At 37.3% G+C, this 26,853-nt stretch overlaps 1 protein-coding gene across 1 annotated transcript; it reads right to left on the bottom strand.

Moving 5' to 3' along the window:
• Positions 1-348: 348 nt before the first annotated feature.
• Positions 349-26,853, bottom strand: DTWD2 (DTW domain containing 2; the record flags this gene model as incomplete). Its single annotated transcript, XM_009694981.1, has 4 exons — positions 26,816-26,853; positions 25,636-25,726; positions 20,054-20,148; positions 349-538 (listed from the first exon to the last, which is right to left on the bottom strand). Coding segments are annotated over exons 1-4 (414 nt in total), but the record flags the coding sequence as incomplete, so codon positions are not given.

Here is a 26,853-nt window from a genome sequence, read left to right as displayed (position 1 = left end):
ATTGTATATGTTCTAACATCTTTGGCAACAGGCAAAAATTTTCTATATAAACCACTTTCTAATTTTGCAAATCAATGATTCGCTACGAAGTTAGATGAATTAACTCAAAACAAACAAAATCAAATTTCAAATGACAAAGTGAAAGCCTCCAATATTTACAGTCATTTTTTCTCACAATCTTACAGGTTGTTTGTTCAAGTTCTCCTTTTCTTGTCAGCTGGTTACAGCTGAGAAGGAAAAAAGATTTCCATGATTTTCATCCTCACAAAAACACTCCCTTCTGGCTGGTCAGAAAGCAAGTATCCATTAGAGAAATGTAAAATTTTTATTTTACATATTATAACTCACCTGCTTGGGAAGCCGGAAGAGAGAATTTTTGTAAAATATATCTTTAGCTTGATTCCATGTTCCATCAATGATGATCATAACAGAGGGACTAGAACACATCACAGCAACTTCTTCCAAATTGGTTGCTTCAGCTCCAGGATACAAAATCAGAGTATTGGGATTTCTGCACACAGTTGCTAATTCAGGATACCTTCAATGCACAAACACACAAAATGACAATAATTATCAAAAGTTTTCATGACAAATATGTACTTCCAGATATTCCAAGTTACTAACTCCCGCTCCAATTTCACTTAAGTTTCAAAAGAAGTCCATCACTCAGCTACCACTTTCTGTTTCCAACAGCTCAAAAGTTGCTGGTTCTCTCTCAGCTCCTAAAGGGCGAGGAAAAAAACACCCACAACAGTAATCAATGAAAACTTGATGAAGCAACATATCAGGAATATTTACTGAGGCTTTAATCATTAAGTCTCTAATGTCTACTAGAACCAAAGATGTTTTGAATTGTTCACCAAAATTTAACGCATATATTCTAGCAGAATTTGTTCAAGCACTTGGCACAAAAATACTACAATCATCCACTTTCGAATCTTGTATATTTTACCACCTCAATTTATCTTTTTTTTTCTTTAATTACTACTTCTGCAGTTACAGTCCCCAAACTTGTACATTCTCTTCTTCCTTCCTGTTGCCTTCTAAATTTGGCATCGGTTACAGAGGAATAACTACTGTCTATTAAGTGTTCACTTAATGTACATGGAAATTCCTCAAGTTTTTGCAGGACAGCACTGTAAGTTGTGAAAAGGAGCTGCGAAAGCATGCACTTTGTGATTTCTAAATAATTAGTGAAATATGTACGAAAGACCTCGTATTTGCTTCTTACATGAAATAGAGAAAGAATGTTAAAACAAGTTGTGAAGGACAAAATGTTAGAAAACTGAGAAAACTAGCTAAAAACTAACGAATGTCAGGAGAAAGATAAAACAGAATGATTCACTGTAAGGTTTGATAAAAAAGTATCTATGTAAGCCTTTTTCTTCTACGCATGCCCAAGAAATTGCTAACGTGAAGAGTTCAGCAAAAGGACGAGTGATGAAGACTACGAAAAGCCCACCGGAAGAAGTAAACGACCACCAAAGATACTGTAACATCTACAAAAGGACACTAGATGGCAGCAAAACCGCCGAATAATTAGCTCATGTATAATTAACTAGTTCTAAGAAAGGGTGTGCCTTATGTTAATGACTTCTTTTCTATGAAATTAATATGCAACACTCTTGTAAATATAAATGACACCCCAAAGACCAGTCGTTGGGAGCACTTACAGTGGAGAATCCCTAGTGTGACCCCAGTGCTGTTAATGAAGAATACCTGCTTAACAGTAATTAATTTGCTGTTGAGTGAATTTTCTTCATTTCAGTTGGTTTATAAAAATCTATGAAAGGCATCGTCATTTAAGTAGTATTAGAAGCCTCAAAAACCACCTAGTCAAGTAGGCTGCTAAGGGAGAATCTGAGAAAAAGCTGGCCTTGTAACAAAGACTGCATTACTTGTCTTGAAACAATTTCAGTAGTATCATCATGTAATCTTCAGAATTGCCTCAATCAGAAAGCAGGAAGAAATACAAAGCAAGGGTTGATTGTTTGAAGCATGTGACAAAAAGTAAGAAATTAATTCTGCATAGCACCTCAGAGGTTATAAGGAGTAACTGATGTGGTAGGAGGAGAAGAGCAATATGTAGGTGAAATAGTGTGTGACTGCGCTCTGAAGTGGAAAGAGAAGCCAGTACATCTTAGCAGAGAAAATAAGGTGTATCAGAACGAGATTAACAATAACCAGTACACAATGTGGGCTCTCCATGCTACCTATCAAGAGCCACTACATGCACAAGCATGGACATAGACACAGGCAGGATGTAGATAGGTAAGTTCACACAGAGAAATTCCAAATGCCACGGTGACCCCACAGCTTTTAAGCACCAGGAGTTGGGCAACTGCACACTCCAAAAATCAAGCAAAAATTTCCTTTCTTAAAAGGGAGGGGGGGGGGGGGGGGCGGTATAAAGAAATGTTTAATACTGGGTTTTGAGTTGATAGATATTAGATGTACTTCAAATCTGTGCACTCCATTATCATTCTCTGAGGATATACATAAAACCACTATTTTATCAGCATTAGGTTCAGGCAGAATTGCAGTGCCTAAGACACTGAGATCCTGAGCTTAAGACTCATATAGGACCATATGGGAAATGTCCGAAATGAAAGTGGAACTGAATTCAGTGTGCCAATAAGCTATATTGGCAAAACCAATATTCCAGTATTTGACCATCCTCACCCCGCCAAACAAACAGTCCAGACTGATTCAACACTACATGGTTCATTACTGTCAACACTACTTACTTAAAAAAGAGTAATGATTCTTCCTTCCAAAATGAACAGTAAAAGAAGTGTAAATAGAGACAGGACATCTGTAAGGTAAGTTTGTGGCAAATGGAAGTACATGGAAACTTCTCTGCCCACTATTTTTTTTAAACCTTACTTACACTATGGTAATTTGGTATCAGTTTAGTTTAAGCAAGAATCATGCTACACAAAATCAAAAGCAAGGGGCTATCTCACTACAGACTATCTAGCACTCAAGGTTTAAATCTAGAAAATCAGTCATTATTTTCAGATGTTTGTCTTAAGAACCCAACTCCTCGAAGAGCAAAGTATCCTAATTCTGGGATAGCAGAGCTTTCAAATCATTAACATCTCTCAGATGGTTAAAAAAATAATAATAAAATAGTCCATAATGATTATGAAGCACTACAAGTTCATATTATGAACACTACAACAGAAGTCTTAGTCTTTGAAATACAGTTCAGTTGAAAACGGTGGTTTTCAATGCATACTCATCCAAGATTTCCAGTTATTCCAGTTTACAACGGCTTATATGCAAAAGCAAAGGCAGGAGGGTGGTTCAAACAAATTTTGTAAATCTGCCCCACAAATTTAACCTGGGATATGAGGGCTGATTATGCATATACTGCCATAATAACTCATAATACTTTACAAACTAGTAGAAGTTGCTGCTATCTTCAGAGTTAACTATCCACAGACTTAATCCTAGAGTGACACTGAGCACATGCAGAGAGCTATTTAGTACTCTTCCATTTCACAGGAACAGGTTCTCAGAAATAGATTCTGCACAACACCTTCTAGGTTATGATTCACACTGACCTAGCCGTGTGTAGTCACAGTCCATGTTAGAAGCTTTATTAAAACATGTGTCTTCCATTCATAAAACACGCTTGTCCTTTCTTCTGTAGAACAGCACAGAAGGAATGAGCTAAACATAAACACCTAATGATTTGCTAGAAAGGAATATAGTTTGTATAAAACAAGTTCAAAAAAAAATTTTGTATTTATTTCTATACAGGTACATCCTGTTAATTCCACTGCAGTTTTTGTACTTGCTGGGTTTTAAGGTTTCGCTGCCTGTTAGTTTGTTGCTGATACATAGTGCCACTAGTGCCATACCACCACCATTAAGAATCTGTCCCCCAAACCAGTTTTTATGTATATTTTATGTATATTTTATGTATATTCAGCGACATTTAATTAGATCTGGGAAAGAAATGAAATGTCTCAGTAAAAGACTGAATTTGTATCTAGTAAATAAAAAGGAATCTATTAACTGAACAGATTGATACAGCTTCAAAAGGCAAGTACTTACCAACAATATCACTTTTCAGAGCCACTTAGAAGAATATGCTTCTGACACGGTTGCTTTGGGTAAACACTGTAATACATTGTATTTAATCATACACTACTCCTGAAATACTACTATATGGCAGAATTTTCTCTAGAAGTCACATGTTTTTAAAGGAAACTTGTAGGAAACAATTGTGAAAAATTAGCTATTTCACTGTAATGCTGAAACTGAGCTGTTGCCTTTTAACTCTTTTGAAAACCTGATCCACGCCCTACAGTATACTATTTTCATATAACCTTTCACTTGTATGCTTAAGCTTACTACAGCGTGTAAGTAAAAGGACTAGGAATTAGATTTCATCTTCACAGAGTTTTACTTCTAAAAGTAAGTGCATATAATCCTACTATAAAAACACATTCAAACAATGTTAATACTGATTTTTTTGAATGCAAATAATTTATTCCATTGTTCAAGTACAAGAGTGATTTGAAACAAATAGTATGGTTTATTAAAAATACAGGAGACAATTTCACTAAGGCTGATGTTTGTATTCATGATAACTCATGAAATATTAAAGGATATATGCCAGTTTTGAAACTCTCCTCAGAGTCACAGCAAAAGCTCCTTGTTCAGTCTTGTCCTACACAGAAAAATGTTGGGTTTTTTTTTTCCTTTTATCCCTGTCTAAATTTCCCCTGCAAAACAAGGGTAGAGTCATAACCTCAGTATCAGGTCAGTCGGCAGTCCAGACTGCCTTATTTAGAATGACTAGAGAGAAACTTCAGGCCACACACTAGATCACTGCACTGGGAGGTAGATAAGCAACTTCTTAGCAAGACACATCTCTGATCCCAAGTTTTACAAATGGTTAAAAGCTGAGAGAGCAATTGGGTATTCTCACTAGGCTTGTAGTCACTCTTCTGTGAGGTCTTTATTCTTTGGGGTGGCTTTTGTTTGTTTCTTTCTTTCTTTCTTTTAAATTCAAGCTACTTTTATTTAAATTCAGGAACACAATTTTGTAGTCCAGCTAGACTTGTATATGTGGGAAAATTAAGCCCAAGAGAAATAGAGGTAATTTATGAGCAGAAGGCCGAGTTAGGATAAGCACAAGGACAAGCTAAGAGCACAAGCTCAAGCAGTCACACCAGAAGAAGCTAGTCCAAGCTACCGGAGGAACAGTTGATTATGACGATGGAAGAGTTTCACACATCAGCTGCCTGCAGTCAGAAATGTGGTCTTCTTGGTTTCTTGCCATCTTGTGACATACAGCAGTACACAGTTTCACAGCATTTGTGACTGTGAACACAGCAAAATGCAATATGCCTGTCATCAAGTCATGTAGCTTTGGCAGTGCAGATGGAGAATGCGGGGAGATGTTTGTGCTGGAGGCAGCAGTTGCTGTAGACAAGACAGCTGGACCGCATACCTCACAACAAAGCTTTGTTTATGCAACATCTCCACAAATAAGCTTGTCCACTAGTTTATGACAACCTGGATTCAGGAATAATTCCATGTAAGAAGTTCCTCCTTTAATTGTATCTCTTCTCACCAGTGTTCAGAACATTGACATTTCCTGACATCTTTGAAACCTCAACTTCATCTGCAAATGCTTGAACGTGACTGTGGCCCAATACCAGCAGAGATGTCAAAGAATGTCAAGGCTGGGCATGGTAAAGGGGAACAGCGGTAAGCCCAAGATGCTAAACTGGGAGAGGAAGAAGAGGGTGAAGAGCAGTGTGTTGCTGGTCAGTGTTGGAGACTACTTTAATTTGTATCTTATTCCACATCATAGTCCTAGATCTTTACATAGCGCTTCCGTAGAAGCCTTTCTTAGTGTGAAGCACGACTAACTTCAGCGAATTAACAGCGACTTTAATTTTACCTTCCATTTCAGTCAGAACAGACATGCTGATGTCAGACTCTTTGAAGCCACCAAATTTCAAGAGGAGACTGAGAAGCTGAATTTCTGAACAAGGAGTGCTTTTATTCCTACAGGTCAGAGGCTGACTTTTAAACAACACACAACTCTGTGTCAGTCAGGGGAAAAAAAAAAAAAGATAATGATATATATGAAAAAAAAATTTCTTAAACAGTCTGCTCCTCCTCGGCCTTTCTCAAAGATGCTGAAAAGAATGGTATAAACATCTAACTGAGTGACAACAATAACTTAACTTCTTAATTTAGGTACTGTACTTCAGTATATGATCAGACTGTAGAATTACTTCGTTTTGCATGCTATTTCACAAACAACTTTTCTCATTAAAGAAGTGGAGCAGGTAAAGAATTTCAGGTACAAAACTGTTCTATGTTAACTTAATAGTCATGAAGTCAATCAATTAAGCAAATCCTTTATTTATTTTATGTCACATGCATTCATGCATTATTAACAGCAGTTATAAAAAGCTTCCTGTAGATTTGTTATGATTAGTTATGATTATGTTATGAAGCCACGGATCTCAATCCTTAAGTAAAAATCTCAAAAGAATATATTATAGTGAATCTTTGACGAAGTTACAAATATACGCAATTCACTCATACATACATAACAAGGAAAAAAGATGTGCAGCTCTGTAACATTGCACCCTAGTCAAGGCAATTGTTTAACTGAGTTCTTAATTGTCATTGGGGGAGGAAGAATACAGTTTTATTTTTCCTTTCAGAAATAGTTCAGTTATAACAGTTTGTAACAGTTTTTAGTTGGTGTTACCTGAAAGGGCCTGATAATGAACATGGCCTGGCTGCCTGTAAGGCATGATTTAGGTTGTGAATTACTGTAATGTAAGTATTAAGCAATATAATTATAAAAATGTGGTTTAAGTGATAGAAGTGACACTTGGTGGGAACTAAAGGGACTTTAAACTCCTATGTGTGAGACATTAATAGAAAATAAGCCTGCTTGAAAAGTACACTCAGGCAAAAAGAGGCATTACTTTCTCCAAAGCCTGCGCAAGGCAGAGCAAGATCTACCCTTTTCTCTGTGGGTCTCCAAGTAATAAGTAAGGAGGAAAAGAATAAAAAGATCATATGGCTTGGAATTTTCTAAACATTTCTAGATTGCTAAAAACTAGTAGAGACTCTCCAACAAGCTTTCCAAACAAAAAAACCCAGAATTTTAAAAACAAAAGTTGTTCACAGAATTGGTAGGAAATACAAAGAATAACCACGAAAGGACAAAAAAACCCAGACTATTTCCAGATAAGAAAGGAAGAAAGAAGTACAAATTAAGGGGACAAAATTCAAAAGATGAAAAAGAAAGACGAGAACTTTTGCCAAATCCTGAACACTTCACTGATGTCATAAACTGGATGAAATATAAGAAGTATAAGCAAACATGAATACAAATACAACAGTGTCTCACTAAGATACTAAGGACGGTTATAAAAGTATAGCACAATTCTAAGTGAGCACCACGAAAACTAGGTAAAAAATAAGCACATTAACTAAAACCAGAGTGAAAAAAGAGAAACAAACCATGAACCACCACACTCGTCTGCAATCCAGAAGAAAAATTAGTAATAAATAAAATTAGAAATAAGTAAAACCTCAAAAATTGAATTTCACAGTTCACCTTTGCAATGGAATAATGTGGGCAACACAACCAGAGTCAACAAACAAGTGAGCTCTTAGAACACAGGCCACCTCAAAAGGTACTCTACTGCACTTAAAATGTGGTGTCTTTTCAAAAAGCAAAACCACAAATGTATAGGTCTGAACTACCTGGAGGTCTGCTGACAAGAACAGCAAAAGGGATAAAAGTCTTCACAGAGAAACTCAATAAACTGAGGTTGTATGTCTTAAAGAAGAGAAGGCCAAAGGGAAACCTAGTTAATAGTCTCCAAAACCACATGAGGAAGGAAATAACCTATTCTCCATGTCCACAGAGGACAAGAAAAATAATAACTGCAGCAATAAAGATTCAAACTAAACAGGGACAAAACCTCACAAGCTTTCTAACAGTAATAAGTTAAGATCACATTTTAAAACAGACCCACTAGAATTCTGCAGACACTCCTGTACATGGTATTAATACCACGCCTACATGCAGCTGATCTCACTTTCACAGTGGAATAACAGTGGCCTCTTGAGGATCTTTTTATCCTTACTTCTCCAACTATGCTGATATTTATATGTATATGTAATTAATATCAAATGCCAATGCAGATCTTTAGTTGATCTTATTCTTAAATCTAATGATTTCAAATAATGGAATTATGCTGAAGGAATATCCTCTATACACATGACGATGTTACCAGTGTTCTCACACATGTACTTAATAACATGATTTTCCCATGAACATCCATTGCTGGCACTGTATCTGCTGTACTTGTATACATTACTCATTTTGAGTTTTCATTAGCAGTTTATGGACTTTAGAAAATGCTGGAATTCCCAAGAAAAATCGATTTGTATCATTTACATCTGCAGTATTCCACTTCAATATGGGTAACGTTTTCTTGCAATAATTAAAAATAAGATCAATCTGAAGATAATCACTTTCTCTTTCTATAAATACATCAACATAAAATTTCTTATCTGCTACCCATCTTTCCATGGCCAACAGCTGATGTAAAGTTCAAAAAGATGATGTGATTTAAAAGATATGTTTTCAAGTGCAACTATGGTCTTGAACTCTGTAAGATAAACACTTGCTTCTCATACAAACCACTGTTCAACCTTAGTTTTGGTATGCAACAGGCATTTCAGGCCTATATAATCCATTTAGTCTGACAACAACCTCCGCTAAGCAGAACTATTCAGATCTTTTATTCATGCCTGAATTGTATCCAACCACTTTGTCATAGCAGATTTATACATTCTAATGATCGTAGACAGGTAGCATTTCATTATTTCTGGGATGCATGCTCTTGAGATATGCAACTTAAACCCTTGTCTTCTCTCATTATAGTCTGTTTTTTGTATCATAAACATTTTTACTATACATCTTGTCCTGGTTTGGCTGAAACAGAACTATTTCTGCTTTCAGTAGATTTTATTTTTATTTATTCAGTTAAGTTTTCCTAGTAACTGCCCTGTCTGAAGCTGACTACAGGTCCCAGGCAGTGCCTGCTGTCAGAGTTGATGGCGGTTCATGTCTATAGTTGTTGCTGGGGCAGGAGCGGGATTGTTATGCAGAAAGGCCCACGGGTGGGTGCTTGTTCCCTGCGGGCTCTCTTGGGGAGGAGGGATCGCACCCCCAGAAGCTGCAGAGGACACAGCTGACCCAGGCCTGACCAAGGCAGTATTCCATCCCACCCACGGGAATACTCGGTATAAACCTTGGGGATCATGGGGCCCCCCCGTCCCCTCACGGCCAGCATCCCAGTGGGACTCTGCTCGCTCCCCTCCCTCCGACCCTGACCGTGCACCCCTCAATCCGGTTTCCCGCCTGCTGTGGAGCCGAGTTCTGGGACATCTGGGTGCTCGCCCTGCCCTGTGAGCACTGCGAGCTGCCACGGGGTGGTACGTGGTCCTGCGGTCATCGTCGGGAAGGGCAATATGGGTTTTGTGTATTTCTATTTCTATTACTAGTAGTATTACTTTTAATATTATTTATCATCTTTTAACTGTTATTGTTTCATTAAAGTTTGTTTTAAGTTCCAACCCGTAAGTCTCTCTCCCTTTTCTCCTCTCCTTCCCCCTCTGGGAAAGGACGGGGTTAACAGAGAGCATCTGCCACTCGATTTAACAAATGACATCCGTTACTGTTTGTCTAAAAAAGTTGTGAGTTTTGCTTCAAGAAAATAATGTACCTGTAACTTGGGCTAATGCAATTCATTTCACTATTAACATGAAGTATTCACAACAAATGATTTCCAAGTGAAACAAAGAGAATGCCAGGTAACTTCTACTTTTTACTTGATGCGAAAAAAAAAAATTCAGTGCAAATTTTGCTACTAATTCACAAAGCTGTTGCTGAGATAGGCCCAGAGGCATCACCCTGCTAAGGCAAATCCAGACCACCGCATCATTCTTACACAGCTGGCGAACCGCAGCCACTGGTCACTACACTCACTCACACAGTTCTTTCCCTGCACGAATCAATAGTACACATTTGAAAACAAAACCCGCATAATATCAAATCTTTCTCTTCTACTAATGTGAAGCATAATCTTTAAGAACAGAAACATTAGTGGAACGGTCATATGCTGTGTTGGGTTCACATGGCAAGGTTTTGGTAGAAAGGGAGCTGCAGGTGTGTTCCCTGTGGATATGCCCCAAAGGGAGCTGCAGCCCACGGAGAGGACCAATGCTGGAGCAGGGGAAAAGACTGAAGAGGAAGGAGTGGCAGAGAAAAACTGCTATGGACTGACCGCAAACCTGAAGGCTGCAATACTCATAGAAAAAATAGCCAGTGAAAATGTTATTCAAATTGTATTGAGGAATCTGTAATTTGATATGGCAAAGTACAGTTTCAGATGTAAATGAGCACAGGTTCAGTTAGTCAGCATTCACTACTTTTATACACAGAGCCAATAAACTCTGGCTGCATCTACTCATGCTGAGTGAGATAAGGAGTAAAAAGGCACAAATTTAGTTTAATAAACATAATGACACTGAAGCACACCAAAAAAGTTACCTGAATAAAGAACCATATCTTCTAAATAAGTTTAAATTATTTGGTAAGTGGCAAGACTCAATTTGTTGATATTTGATACATTAAGAATACTTTTATTTGTGAACAAGCACTAGAAGAGTGCCATACCTACAGGATGTAATTATCACAAACAGCTTCGTAAAATTAACAGAAATAAGTTGCATTTTATTACTTCAAAACTGGTTGAAGTTACAAATTTTCCCAAGTGCCCCAATTAAATTCTGATCTAAACTACTGAACTGTAGCAGAGCTGGCAACTATACTGTACAGAACATACTGGAGAATTGCGTAACTTGATTTCCAAGGGCAATGCAAATAAACTTGTAATTGCCTCCTCACTGTCCTAAATAACAGGATGGTGGATGCAGAGATACTTGCATCTGTTTTCCTGTTAGTGATCATTCATTACAGTATATGATTTTATCATAGTGCATAGATTTAGCAAACTAAAGAAGTGTGAATATTTGCAAAGAGGGAAGGTTTGAAAATATAATTAAGTTTTTAGCAGAAAAGAAGGAAAAAAAGGGCAAAACCACCCCTCCCAAACTTTCACAAACTATAAAATGAAACTTAAAAGCAATAGTGACAAGGCTGTTTATATAACTATGACATCAAATTAAAATAATTCCAATTTTTGACATGTTAGACTTTAGACACAAGTTGCTATCTCTGTTCAATATATGCCAGAAATTCCTATTGAGTGGAACAAACGTTACTATTATTCAAAAACAACTGCCTGCAAAAAGGTCATTAGTAGCCTAGAAAGAACATGAAACCTTAAGTTATATTTTACTAATGAATATGAGACTATAGTTGTTTTCCCCTAACATTCCCATAGTGAACAGCAAACCTACTGCTCAAAGAATGTACTGCAATTGCTAGATACCATCCTTTAAACAATGCCAAGAAACGAGATTAGCATGTGTTTTGCACTTCCCCCCCCCCCATTCCCCTTTTTTGAAGAATCATTTCTTTATAAAGAGTATCTTAATAAACATCCTTCAAATGTAAATGCTTCTGTAACTGCAGTTTCAGAAAACCATACTGCACCCTGTTTGTCCAGCTACATAAACCACACCTTAACTCTGTATTCTCTGCATTCAGGAAAGAATAATTACCTAGACAAATTGAGACAACAGATGCCCTAGGTACTCCTCTGTCCTCCCCTGCACTCTTTAATTTTTTAATTGCCCTTGCTTACTATATCGTGTACTAATAACAACATGCCATTTTCAATGCAGGGCTTGAAATTTAGATCATGTAAAGCAAACTTATTGTTGCATATATTTCACTGGACAGACTTTTGGATTCGATCTTCCCTTTAAGTGTGCCAGTATCTCAACTAAATGGGCATCTTGGTTCGCCTTTATCACCTTAATCATTGCTACCTTGCAACCTTCATAATCTGCTGGGAGTTCAGTAAACTTTCTTTCCTAGAGTACTCTCAGTGCAGATGTAACACACAAGAAAGAGGCTCTGCCAAAAGCAGTTGCGTACACTTAAACTTACCGCTGGCAGCATCCAAAGTCAGAACTTCGGGATCTAGGTGAAACATTTAATGCATAAGTCAGCCCTCTCTTATAGGGTACTTAATAAAAAGTTCAGTGAAATATTTTCCAAGTGTCATCATTAGAATACAACTCATTATTAAATAGTTCTAAGTAAAAGGACAAATTTAGGTGGTGGACTAGAAGGAGGAAGAAAAGGATAGATATTCAGTGTTCCCATGCCAACATGAGCATAACAAATACATACATAATACTACAACTGCATATGCAAGTTGCAGGTACAAATTCTAATGCATTAATTTGCATTATTCAGGCACTGAAGACCCTCACTATTTGAGGCTAAACATCAGTTTACCGAAAAACTGTAAAAACAAAACAAAATTATCTAGTCCCTATCAAGTAATTAACAAACTAGATGTAAAACAGATTAAGTAAAGGAATAAGAAACCTATAACTAGAATAATGGGGACCACAAACCTCAAGTGTTTTCAGTATATTGGGAGCTTGACTTATGATTCTGCATGCACATATTAAAATCTATGGCAAATTGAGTTTTTCGGACAGGTAAAACAGAGACTAATTGCCTCTACAAGTGTTTCCAGGACAATCAACCAAGCCTCAACAGACACATGGAAAAAATTCAATCAACAGTCAAAAAGAAACAGGCATCTTTGGGTAACAGGAGGTAAAAGTCCACATTTCAATAGTGAGTGGGACGACAGGACAGCAGGCAAAGAAAAGCTCTGAAAACAACATACTTCTTTTCAGTATGACAACAAGAGATAGCATCCTGACTTGTCAAACAATCAGGACAAAGCAGTTGAATAAGCTGAGAAAACAGCTTAGGATATCAGATGGACCTTCACAGGAAAAGATTGTTAGGTTTATCAAGGCCAAAGAAAAGCATGCTATAATATTTAAAACAGATGAAAGTCAAGATAAGAATTGTAAACTCAAGCTTAACAGTCACCAGAACATACCAGAGAATAAGTCCTCTCCTTCTATGACAAAAGAGCATACATTTGCAAGTTTTCACCATTTAGGCAAGATATGACCACATGTCTGAAGATAATCAGTAAAAATCAAATGCAGACAAAAGAAGTAGGCCTCTATGAAACCAATACACAAAACTGAATCAGACAATAGCATTCTGAAGCCAAAATGATGATAGGGGGACAGAAAGTAAATAGTACAAGAATATCAAAATGTAGACGATATCCCAAGATTAAAACAAAGTTTTGAAAGATGGGTAATAGAGGAGATGAGACTAGGCCAAGAGAAATCAGAAGATAAAGTGTCACTAGATGAAATACTTAAGTCAGAAGAAAGGAAGGTATGATAAAAATATCTTCTTTTGCCAATGCAGAATAGAATGAAGGAAAGCCAACAAGGCAAGAACAAAAAACACACTGCTAAGTTCCGTCAATATTATCCTGGAAAAATCATCAATATTGAGGAAAGACAGGAAAAGAGTTGGAGGAAGATCTACATCTTTTCAAGAAATTAGGTCTTGATGGTGGCAGCGTAGATTGCAAAATACACTGGGTTAACTTAAATAAAAATTTAGAATTGCTTAGCTGCAAAGATAGCAGAACTGAAGAAGGAGAAAATAAGGTGAGCACAGAAAGTGGGTTCTGTCATGGACGAGAAGGTCCGTCATACCAATGGAGAACAGGAAGCAGTTTTAGGGCTGATAATGTCAGCAATGAACACTGATAAACTGGAAACCATCTGACAACTGAGTAAGAGCAGAAAGGAGGAAGCTGCTGTGAACTACTCAGAGGGATGTAAGAGTATTTAGAAATCTAAGAGAACACTACGTTTGAAGAATTATATATGTCTTTGATAAGCAGAAGCACTGAATCAGAGATACTGATTTAATAAAAATAGGTTTTGAACAAAAGCTATGAAGCAGAAGTTACCCTAACTAATCCTAGAGAATTTGAGATACTATCAATTAAGGATCTAGAAATCTTAAGTCAAACACGAAGGGCTTGAATAGGTGGTAGCTAATGAGAACAGTAAGGGATTTATAAAATAATCAGAAGAAATAATACTATAAGAGGGGGAAAATTAGGAAATGCTGTCTGGATTTGTGGGGCTAGAAGACTTAAACAAAGAATGGAAAAAAGACAAAAGACATCTGTAATTTCTAACATGTGAATGTACCGAAGGCAGCAGGGAAAAAGGGGAAGGAAATTATGCATAAGTTAAGCACATTTGAATGCTGAGAGGTAGAAAAGGAGCAATATGAATGGCATTATTAAAAAAAAAAAAAAAGACATGAAGCAAACAGCAACTACAGTCATGACAAAAGCAGTGTTCCTACATGACAGGAACAAAATAAAATGGATATAATGGTAAAAAAATGCATATAAACATTTTCCTACCATTCCTCATGAAGGTAATTACAATTACACACATTACAATTATTACAAACAGTTAAAAAAATCCAAGAATACAAGATAAAAATATTCTGAGATATCAAATATAAACTTTCTTCTAGAAGTTTCAAAAATCTAAGATACAGGCTGTTAGAAGAATCTCTAGTCAAATTTATTGGTAAAATATATTTTGTCAAGGTTATAATCATTCTATATACTCCTGTGTATTGCAGTATCAACACCACAAAAACAGCCTTATAATAGAAGTGAATAGAAATAACGGAAACTTCTGCCAATTTAGAAATTAACCAGAGTCCTACCACGCTGTTTAGCTAAGTCTAGCTAATCCTTACTATCAATTTTTCAGTGTCCACTACCTGATACATGGTCACTTCACAAAGTCAGAAGTGAAAACTCTAGTTACCACGGAATTGGCCTGACCTTGCACAAGTAAGGAAGGTTGCTTTGCACAAGTTTCGAAAATTTCAGTACAAGTGATTTGAGCCCTCTGCTTGCTTATGCTGTCCTTCCAGCCAACATCTAAAAGATGCCTATATTTAACAGGTTCAGCATCCATACTAATAAGGTATGTGAGATACATAAAGAAGTATTTCACTCTTTCACTTAAGAATCAGTCTCCAGTCTGGCAGTGATGTTAGCTCCACCTTCCCACACCCCTGCCTGCCATACTACTATGATACTGGCTTCATTGTAAATCTACAAAAAGAATTTAACAGAAATAAATAGTGCTACTTTTACAACACCACTGTTCAGTAAGTACTCATGCCAAACTGTTCACTTTTAGCTTAATCATTTTAGCACATCAAAGATTAACCCTAATATCTGACAATAATGTAATCGATACAAAAAAGGTCAGAAGTCAAAGTCTTTGAGTACTTGGGGAAAAAAAACAGAAAACCAACAGAACTGGTCTTTTAATTCAGAAATGCCATCTGATGAGTCAAGTCACCATGCAAACATTACATACTTTCAGTAGAATTAAAATTCCAGATGGTAGGAAGAATGGACAGGACTGGAGAAAAAAATCGCAAATTAGCACTTAAAAACAACTGGATTAATCACTTCTCATCTTTAACATTACTGTGTCAATTATATGTTGAAGATATCAACTTCAAAAACCCTTGATTAGCTGTTTACTTCTGGAAAGACTTCTAAAAGTTGGTTCTTTAGCTTTTCTGCAATATAGGTCAATCAAGAACAAGGCAAATGTAATCTACACAATTTGTGTATCAGTTTTCAACCACAAGAAAAGGTGACCCAAGAAACTGGAACTGGGTAGAGGAAATGCTAAAAAAATGTGCTTTACGTTTACTCTTTCACCCAAACACAAGTTAAAAAATAAAAAAAATCCTGATTTCAAGTCCTACTGTCATAAACATCAGAGGCCTAAATGTTAAGCTTTCAAATCATCCCAGTTACTCTGTAGTATCCAATTCTATGTGGAATTCCTTATGAAATTCCTCTGTGCTCGTCATTAGTTTTGGATGCTGATTGAAAAGTATAGGAAAAATGTAATTTTGCAGCGCTAGGAGAAACAATGAAAAATAAACTTCATACACTCGGGTAACAAACCTGCCTTCCCTTTCAAGACAGGGGCACTGAAGACTGAAAGAGCTACGCAGCTGAGATGGTGTATTTGTTCTCACCTGAAAGCATACCTCTTCTGACAGCTACAGATTAACAATTGTCAGTTTGCTGGTTGGTATACCACTGCCAGAGCTGTTGTGACGGAGACTTCCAAAAAAAAAAAAAAAAAAGCAGCTGTTGCGTATTGCTTCATTTTCACTCAAATCCATAATGACAATTATTTATGCTCCCAAAGGCTACCTTGAAGTGTTTTAAGTTTTCAGAGCTGTTGCTATGAGCTGCTAGATCCTATGATAATACAAATATGCCCACTACCATTCTACTCTGATAATTTACAAATGTATGAGCAACAACCAAGGGTATCACTTTACTAGGTCTGCTGCGTGGTAGGGCTTCTATATGTATGCAGGAAAAAAAAAAAAAAAAAAAAGAATGTGTGCACGACATTACCCCTCCATTTGCAGGCACTGTTCACATGCAAGATCAGGGCAAGCACACATTTAAGAGTTACACTGTTTCTGTTCCCTTCCAATCCATGCACTTCTGGTGGAAGCTGCAAAGGACTTAAGTAATACCACACAACTTCAAAAAAAGCAAAGGTACGCCCTTAATGTGCTTCAAAACAATAATATTTACAAAATGTATCAGCAAGCACTCCATAATGATTCTTTTCTTCAAAGTAACAAAGCCAGAAGTCTTCCCCCAACATCGGGCAAGGTTGACTAAGCTGCTTGTACCAGCCATGAAATTCTTACAGACACTGTGGCTTTTAAGAAAACCAGAAAAATAACAAGCCCTGTTTAGTTTAATATGCCATAAAACATGAGCGGAACCACTGCAATTTATGAGGCTTTAAAAGCCCAATTAGCAGAGATTTTCACCCTAAGAGGAGGGCAGGGACCAGTACAGCCCTCCCCATTCACAGTATACACTGAGATGTTTCTACCCCCGGCTGAAGATGCCTGTTCCTCGAACATACCACAACAGAGAAGGAACTTAAGTCATTCCAGGTGATTAAGGTGAGCCCTCTGAACACATCTACTCAGTTAATGGCTTGAAAGGTTGCTAGAAGTCCAAAATATCACTGATATGATCCTCTAACCAGCTATTCAAGTATTGAGTGCTAGTTACAAATAAGGAATATGGATTAAAACATTGGCAGAATGCATATATTGCTAAGAAAAAACAAGCGTGTGGAAATAACACATTGCAAATCTGGAAAATAACTTTTCTCAGCTTCTCATTCTTCCTCTTCCCAGGAAGGTGGGAATGAACTCCATGACTGAGTACTCCCAATTTCTGCAGTCTCACTTACACCCACAGTACAAAGCAGGCATACTGCAGATACTTAGAGTGGAGCCATGACTATTACCCAGTTACTTTTAGCCCTGCATTTGGCTAAGTCAGATCACCAAAATTCATATTAACCTAAGGAAAACTCATTTCTTTCACCACCTCCAGTATGTTTATGGAAAAAAAAAACAAACCCAACAAACAAAAACCTCATAGGAACTAGGTAATTATGAATCTATTCAAACTATTTTGAGGCTGAGATCTTGCACAACTCGTTTTGACCTAAAGAGGATGAATCTCTGGATTCAAACTTGAAGAAGTTTTAATACTGTAATCACCACTTCTTAAAAAAATTCTAAGCAGATTTACTAGAAACAGACTGTATTGATAGTGTTCCACCCTGTGCACATCAGTATGAAAAGTTGCTTCATTTTCAGGTTTAATAGAAAGACAGTACAATTTCCCTATAGCCTGGAACTTCTTAGATAATTATTACAGTTATTATCATAGAAGACTAATAGAAAAGCAATGTATTTCTAATGTGCTGCAGTTACTATACATGCAGCACAAAGGCGTGGGAGCACCATTCTGAATCACCTTCCAACATTTTTGTTGACTGAATTTTACAAAAAGTTTTCTCCAAAGATTAAACTCACTTTTAGAATTAATTTCCTTCATTGGCATTCATGATTTTTATTTGCTCTTATTGAAAATGTATGTAGTAAAATTTCATTGGCATTTGTACCAAGAACTGGTTTCTAAGACTTAGCTTCATCTAATGAAAATTAAAGACATTACGTGGGATACCAGTATTGACCAAGGTCTCAGAATAATTAAAAAAAAATTAAAAAAAATCTGAAAGCTATGCTTTCTTGTAATTATTTTTAAGAGAAAAAGAAAAGGATTAAAAAAAAAATACATTCTCTAAGAGTTTTACACCCTGAGACTCCCTTCTCAATTACAATTTCCCACACTTGAGTAAAAACTATGACTTATATTTCAGTAACATCAAATTGGAAGAGTTAAAAGCCCCTCTTCGTTACTCAACTAAACAAAGGAAGGGCCTTTGGGGGATGGCTGGAATGGCTGTGAGGTGAGGAGACTCCAGGACAGTCTCACTCTGGACAGGGGCCTTTGTGATTTGGGGCATAGCTAGAATGGCTGTAAGATAAGGAGGCCCCGGGACAATCTCACTTTAGACAGCTGAGACAAGAATGCACCTAAGGACATCATATTTGCAACTGTGACTGATATATCCTGAGGAGCACAAAGAAACCAACAGACACCAATGGAGACCAAGATAAGGAACCAAGATAAGGAACTTGCGGAGATGAGCCAAGACAAAAGACTACCAGGGAAGATGACTGTGCATGCAGATCAGACATTTGCATATACTAATGAGGTCCAGGAATTCTCATGTTTATGTAAACTAGCTCTCAGAAATCCTATCAATATGTATAACTTTATGGTATATAATCTCTGAAAGTTTACCAAATCGTTGGGGCACTCATGGTGGAGCGATCCCCAGTGCTGCCCAGCGCTGCAAAGCATGCCTGCTTCATAACACTCTGTGGTTACTGAGTTTTATTATATCGGACTCCTTACCCAGTTGCACCTTGCTTCCCACTTCGGTGAGGAAAGTTAGAAAGCAAGAGGGTTTGGATGTTACCGATCTTTGTATCAAAATGGCTTGTCAGACAACGCAAATATGGAAAGAACCATAGAGAATAGCACAATAAATCTAGTATTAAGAGAAGGAGTTAAGGGAATCTTAACAGATAAGATATTGCATGGCCCTAGGAATTGAACTAACAGGTGTGACTCAAAGGTGCAGCTTAATGATTTGTTAACTATTCTGTAAATTAATCGAGGCAGGAAGTTTTGCAGCTCCTCACAAAGGACAGCCCCCGATAAAGATCGGAAATTGCCTTAAGGACCTGTTAAAACCTATCCTGAAGCAAGAGCCAGGGAGCAACTGAGTTTGCGCAAGAGCAAGACATTACTAGTGATGATGAAGAGGAGCCATCAGCCTTCATCTCCACGACCCCCGACGACCATCACGAGGAGGCACTGCACAAGCGCAATCAGGAGGAGTCCATGGAAATGACCTCTGGGAACTAATTTCAATACGAAGCGGGGATAGGTCATCCGTACTTATAGGCGTGCTGGGAAATCTCATGTATATATAACACTTACCTGTATAAGTTTGAAGCAGGTCGCCCCGTTGGGCGCGCACGACTTTGGTGGGGCTACCCCCGTGCTGCCCGGCGCCAAATAAACATACCTACTGTACAGTCTTACAGATTGTGGAGTCCGTTTTCCATACGTCAGTATCACGTAAGAACAGAACTGTAAAAAGCTTAAGCATTGCAGAGTAACCACCTGAACTTTCCAAGAGCACAAAACTGAGACAGTAAAAGCTACAACCTAGAGGAAGATATATCAAGTGTTTCTGCCTATTGTATATAATTTACCTTTGCTGGAAATCAGAAGCTTATACTGAAAGTGAATGTGCACACTTGAAATAAAAATTAAGAACACTGTTGGTTATCAATAAAGACACTGAAAAAATAATCTGCATAATTTACAGGACCAGAAAATGCATAGGCAATCTTGCTCACCTGTCTTCACTAAAACGTCGACCAATCAAAATTTTACATTTGTCTGGAGGGAGACAAGCTGCTAGCAAAGGTACCGTCCTTAACACTCGACTTTCCTGTGAAAAAGAAAAGTTACTTTTGAATAAAATCAAGGAGGCCTTCTATGAATTGTTCATGTTTCCATTTACTTTCAAGTTCTTTTGACTACAGACACAGAAAAAATCTTACCAGATAACACACAAAAAAAAGACCTACAAGAAAAAATACCCCATTTTGATGCATTCACATTGTATTGTTTTAATTGACAGTATTGAACTTAGTCTTAACTAACCTATGATCATCAGCATAAGTTTGGACTAGGCTATCAGTATCAAAAACAACAACAAAACTTCACAGAATAATACACAGTAGGCAAAAAACTGCATTAGTATTAATGGAATAGGTCTGGGAGCTAATGCTTCTATATTTGAAAATGAGGGGAGGGCTCGATTTCCACAAATAGGTGCTAAAAATAAAAGCATTGGGTATATCAGAACAGGTAGTGTGAAATACAAAGATCTCCACTCTGCTGTCACTTCACGGTAGCCAGGACAATAGCAACAACACTGCCACAAGTAGTAGGCCTCATGCCATTCAGGCTGTGTTGACAAGGTATCTACATACATCTTTGTGCCACCGATGAGGAAGGTGACTGCCACACCCAGGTGGGGAGCAGGGGCTCTTGACATCTCAAAGCGCATTAAAGAGAGCCGTCTTGGAGTAGGGCTTCAGAAAGTGGAGGAAGAGGCAAGTACTGTCAGCTGAAGCAAACCATCTACTTAACAAACAGAGAAATTTGTTTGTCCTTCATTTAACACAGTTGGGAACACACAAGTTTTTGTCTAGACAAGAATTATTGCAAACTGAGCTTGAATATTCAGGATTTCAATTTTTGTCTTCCCATCAAGGAAAAGGGAGCATACATTTATCTTGCATTTAATGAAGACAGCAAGCCAACACTGATATCTGAATGAAAGTTTCAGTTTATTTATTTAGCACAAGAGGAACACAGGAAGGTTATTAGCTGAATCTAGCAGGAGGCAAGACACTAGAGGTCAGGTGAAAATTACAAAAGCCCTAAACTCAGTAATAAATGAATTCTTACAATATTCTCAACCTGAATGTCTCATGATTCAGACAATGAAAATCCAACAATCAGTCCCTAAACCACAGCATTAATTAATGAAAACCCAGGGGGGTGTTGGTCCATCTTTGAATTTATGAGCCATATATCAACAATTGAGTATTTGTGAACACATAACGCCTTGATCAGCTCTCTCAGTTCTGAGTTGCTGTTACCTTCCACAAGTATCTATGTGCAGCTGCCTGCAATTCTCAGACTGTCTTGCTACCAAACTGCTGTTAAATTAGTTTTATGAAGACTTTTATCACTAGTGTCTAAAACCTTTATTAATTTTGCTTTTTCTGATCCATAGCTACTGATCCTCTATAAATAAAACTTTATGGAGTTGAAGGAGTAAGTTGTCCTGCTACATATCCATCACCACTTTGCACAGCAGCAGCAGCAGCATGTCTCCTAGGGACAGACGAAGATCAAAGCACCTGGGCATTGAAGTGCTAGCAAGCGGAGGGAGAAATATCCTTCAAACTACCATTGATTTCTTCTATCTCAGGAAAGCGGAGTAAGTCATCAACGGTGGTACAGTATTATTTGTCTTTATTTCATCATAATTAAATAACACTCCAATTCATTAGTCAGAAGACTCCCTTCATAAGAATGTAAGAACGGCAATAAAGGAACTGGAAGAAAATCAATTATTTGTCTCTGATAAGCAAAACCAAAAGAGCTATCATCAGTCAAGGGAAAGTCATTCCGCTGTTCCCTCCGATGTCATCTCATTATTTCAGAATTACCTTTCATAATGAATAAATACATTCTCTTACCAACAGGGAAAATGGAATTTTCCAACCTAAAAAACAATCCATGTTTACAGGAAGATAAAACATAAAATTCAAAGCTAAGAGGAATTGTTAAAGAACAGAAGCTTAAGAACAGCTAAATCAAAGTAACATTAAAAAAGGTTTCAGTCGTTTATGATTTTCTTCATTAAAAACCGTTTGTATTCAACTAGACTATCTATATCCTATTTGCTACCATATTGGCTATTTTCCATTTACTGGTTTGAAAGTGAGCAGTTACTCTCCCGTTCTTCTCAGTGTTCTAACAGCGATTTACAACTCTTTGTTCATTCATTATTTGACCACTGAAGTACATAAACAGAAATAGGACTGGAGGACTGATGAGGTGGGTTGACCTTGGTTGGCCTCCAGGTGCCTACCAAGCTCCTCTATCACTCCACCTTCTCAGCAGGACTGGGGAAGTAGAAAATAAGATGAAAATGAACTCGTGTGTTGAGATAAAGGTAGTTTAAGAAAGAAAAGCAAAGGCCATGTGTGGAACCAAAGGAAAACAAAAAGATTCTGTTCTTCACTTTCTATCAGCAGGCAATGCCCAGCTACCTCCTGGGAAGTAGGGCCTCAGCATGTTTACTGCTTGGTCCAGAAGACAGTTACCTTAATAACAAATGCTATCCCCCCACTCCAGCTTTTATTCCATCATACGGTACAGAATATCCCTTTGGTCAGCTTGAGTCAGCTTGTGTTCTGGCTATGTCCCCTCACAATCTCTTGCACACCCCAGGTTAATGCCCTTTGGAGGGAAGGTTTGGAGGGACAGCTCTGATGCTGTGCAAGCAGCGCTCAGCAGTAGCCCAAACACTGGTGTGTCATCAACACTGTTCTAGCCACCAGTACAAAGCACAGCACCATGAGCACTGCTATGGGGGAAGTAACTCCATCCCTGCCAGATCCAATATAACTTACTTTTCCATTTGATTTTTTTATTTTCTGGGAATTAGTGGTACTTTTGGTTACCATAGCTTTATCCATCTACAATGAACAGGACAGTTTCAACTAATAAAAATATTTATTAAAGCCAGCAGACATAAATTTCCTTCAGTTTTATTTATGAATTGTTAGGACAACTAGGAAAATTTTTTCCCTTATATTTGATTCATACTGTTCAATAGGAATAGTATACAGAAGAAGGATTATAATGAGAAAGTCAAAGCCAAGTACTGGCATTTGCTTATCAGAGACAAATGTGAGTGGCATATAAATTCATTAAATACACACAATCTAGCTTTCCTTCTCAGATTTTTAACATTGAAAATTCTTACACTTATAGAAAGAAAGAAGGCAGGGAGCAGAACAACCTAAACAGATAACTGGTATGCTTTAAGGGTTCTGTCCTTATACCTATCACTCAGGTTTTGAAAAGTACATAATGGCCTACACTCTGCTGGAGATCACTCCAAGGATGATAAAAGGCAAAAGTAAGACAAATGTGTACAGGGGTTTGTACATCTAGCTATGCCACTAACCTGACAAAAGGTTCATAATAGTAGGCATGAGAAAGGAAAAATGACAAAACTATTTTATTTACTTTTGTATATATATATATGTGCAAAGAAGAAAAATAAATTAGGCTAGGCAAATAACTGCTTCACCTATCCACTAGTCCTGATGCTGGGTTTCAGATACTGGATTTATAGACACCGTTTTTATATAATTGGATTTCTATATAACTTCTAAATTACTCGTATTATGAACAATGGTACACTAATACTACTCAGAAAACAAGTGTTTACCCCTTGTCATGGAACGCTGAATTCTCTTCAAATTCCTTCATAAACAAAAATCTAATTAATTCATGGACCTGTTATGCAAAATGGAAGCCAGATGGTAGGATCCCTCCCCTGGGATCCACTGCTCTGCAGTAAGTGACTCCTTTCTTTTTCATAGTACCCGATACATGCACAGGTCCATCTGGCAGCATGGCCTCTGGATAGTAAGAATGTGGAGACACAGTCACATTAATCAGAGCACAGGAAATGTTGCTCCTGACTTCCTACATTACTATCTTGCCTGAATATATGTTTCAACAGCATCATTTGACCATAGCTGGTGGTCTTCTCTGCACTGCAGACTTCCAAAGCAAATAAATAATGAAGCAGAGAGAGGATGACAGTTGGCACTAATGTGCAGTAAAGACATTCACTGTACTTTTGACACAGACTCTTAGAGTGTATCTGTGATGAAATGGCAGACTGAAGGATCAGTAAAGTCCAGAAGGTTTATCTGCCTTCAGGATTGACTGTATTTTGAGTATGAGCAGGTACAGCAAAGGGAACCTATCTTTTGTCAGGTATGCCTCTGTTGTTCTGGAGTAAAAAGCATCACCTGTGATCACCTAAGACAAATACTTCCAAAGATCATTGTAAGATATTCTTAGCTTCCTACCATTTGTTTGGATTTCTCTCTGACAAGTAAGTGCCCTCATATAGTCAGATAGTTAAATTTTTCCTCTCAGATGGATTGTCTTCAAATATAGTGGTCTTCCAGTACTAGTTTATCATGTGAATTATCATTACATAACATATACTAATGGAAAAGATGCACCCTGTTGTAACAGACAGTTGCTGTGATTGCTGATCAATAAAAAGTGTAGATGGCCTTTCAGAAGGACAGAGGAGTGGTGTATGAAACCTAAGAAGAATCTACAAACTTTCTCTAATACCTTCCACCATGAATAAGAAATTCAACACAATTCAAACGTTAATTCAAAGTTCTCTGGCACATTTTAAAACCTCTTTTTTCCAGCAAGTGACTTAAGTATATACTTAAGTACTTTTGAAATAAGAAGTAACACAAAACAGTATTCTTATTATAAGTAGCCAATCAAAAATCACAGGTTTCCCATTTACGGACCAAATACGTCACAGCTTGTTTTGTTTCTCTGTGAGAGAACACTCTTCTCCAACTTACTCTTTCACATTCTGCTTAAGTTCCTTCAGGCAAAGACTCTCTGCTTGCTGATTGAGCTAATGTATGCTAATGCTAAGTAAACAGCTGGACCAGAAGAGTATAGGTTTCTGAACTTCACAGTCTAATTTGTAGACACACCATCTATCCAGATCTGTGTAACTGCAGTCCAACTTCTAAAATCCTTATGATCCACCACCATACTCCATTGTTAACAGACAAGAAAACAACATAAATTCTCCTATTAGGTAAACCAAAACATACTGTTCCAGAGCTAAACAGCTACGGCCATCACTAAGAGGAACTGCTTCATTCGTATTTTTAACAGAACACTAACATCAATAAAAGACCACTGCTATAATCAAAACACACTTCTCCCTGGGTCAACTCGGAGCACCTCTGTGAGAGACGACATCAAGACTAATTCTTGCAATTTGTACCAAGGCAAGTAGACTTCAGATTCTAGCAGGACTATTCAGATAAGAAAAGATGTCTTGTGTGCATGGAAGTTGAAGAAATAAGGTGTGATTTCAGAAGATACAGTAATTCAGAAGAAGTGAATAAACAATACAGTAAGTCATGTGTACTGGCATTTCAATCATCAAGTTTAAAAGGAAAAATCATTATATGATGTTAACAGCATAGCTGTTTCCTCTTGCCTATCATTTGCTGCATTAAGATTCTAGCTGAACTCCAACAATTACTACAGCCTTACTCACCTCTGCTGGATGCTGAATTATATACAAGCAGGTGGAGACCTTTAGCGGATGTATTGGCAGGAATGGACATAAACACACCTTCTGAGGACGGCTACATGACAGAAGGGAGTGAGAGAACAATAAAAGTAATCAGCAATTTATGAAAGATGGCATAAATATGTTGCACAAATACATACCACATCCCAAGAGGCCCACTAAGAACTTCCCCTTGCTGCACAGTGTATTAAACCTGATGCAATTTTCTGTTTGAAACTCCTTCTGTTTCTAAAAATAAAGAAGCAAGGTGTCCAATGAAAGAGTTCTGAGAACAGTGTTCAGACGCCTCCTGTGGTCCGGTTAGGACTAAAGCACTCTAAAAATCCTTTGATCATTTTCAAGAGAAGCAACTTATTAGTATCCATATCCCAATCAGAGAAGGCTGTTATTGCTTTTCATACCAAGTTAGTGTCTCAAAAAACTGATAAAATACTGTAATAGAATACATAATATTTATAATCAATATTCTATTTATAATAGATTAATTACAATAGAAAATTGTACCAGAATACACACACAAAACCCCAGACATGCTATATTTATGATTCGGTTCATTTTTTATAACTCCATCTATACTGAAGTATGTAGTAGCCGTGTAGTATGAAAACAAAAAATCCTTATCAGGAGCTTCTAATTTAAGTTTGAAAAAAGAAAATGAAAATAATTTAAAATTCTTTGGTGTACCACAGGTAGCTGTTCAAATGACTAGCAGAATAATTGTATCTAAAGAAATGAACTTAAATATTGCTTGGCATGAAATTAATATGCTGAATGACGAACAATAAACAGAAGCAAAGAATTAAGCTCGAAGTTAAAGAGTAACAAAGTTGTTATACCAAAACCACACACACACGCATATGCACGCACAGAAGTCACTATAGCTACTCACATGATATTCAATAACTCAGAAAAATGAAGAATTTCCTTAACAGTGAAGCTATTACCAGTATTCACCACTTAAAATCATACTGTCCCTGCAAACAGAGCTCTCTCAGCTTAAAAAACACAAAGTCAGCATTATCAGCAGAATGTGACTCAAAGCACAACTTTACCTGCATGCTCCTTGTAATGTTTATTAGTAACAGTTTATATGTTGGTCACACATAAGAGACAGTAAGCAATCACTGCAGCAGATGTAATTTACAGAAGTGAATTCTGAAGACACGTCCAGATCAGGTTCAT

The sequence above is a fragment of the Cariama cristata genome, unplaced genomic scaffold (assembly GCF_000690535.1).
Source record: "Cariama cristata isolate BGI_N322 unplaced genomic scaffold, ASM69053v1 scaffold1092, whole genome shotgun sequence".
NCBI classification, from domain to species: Eukaryota; Metazoa; Chordata; class Aves; order Cariamiformes; family Cariamidae; genus Cariama; species Cariama cristata.
Note: the sequence above shows the minus strand (reverse complement) of the source record. Positions and strands in the feature narration are given on the sequence as shown.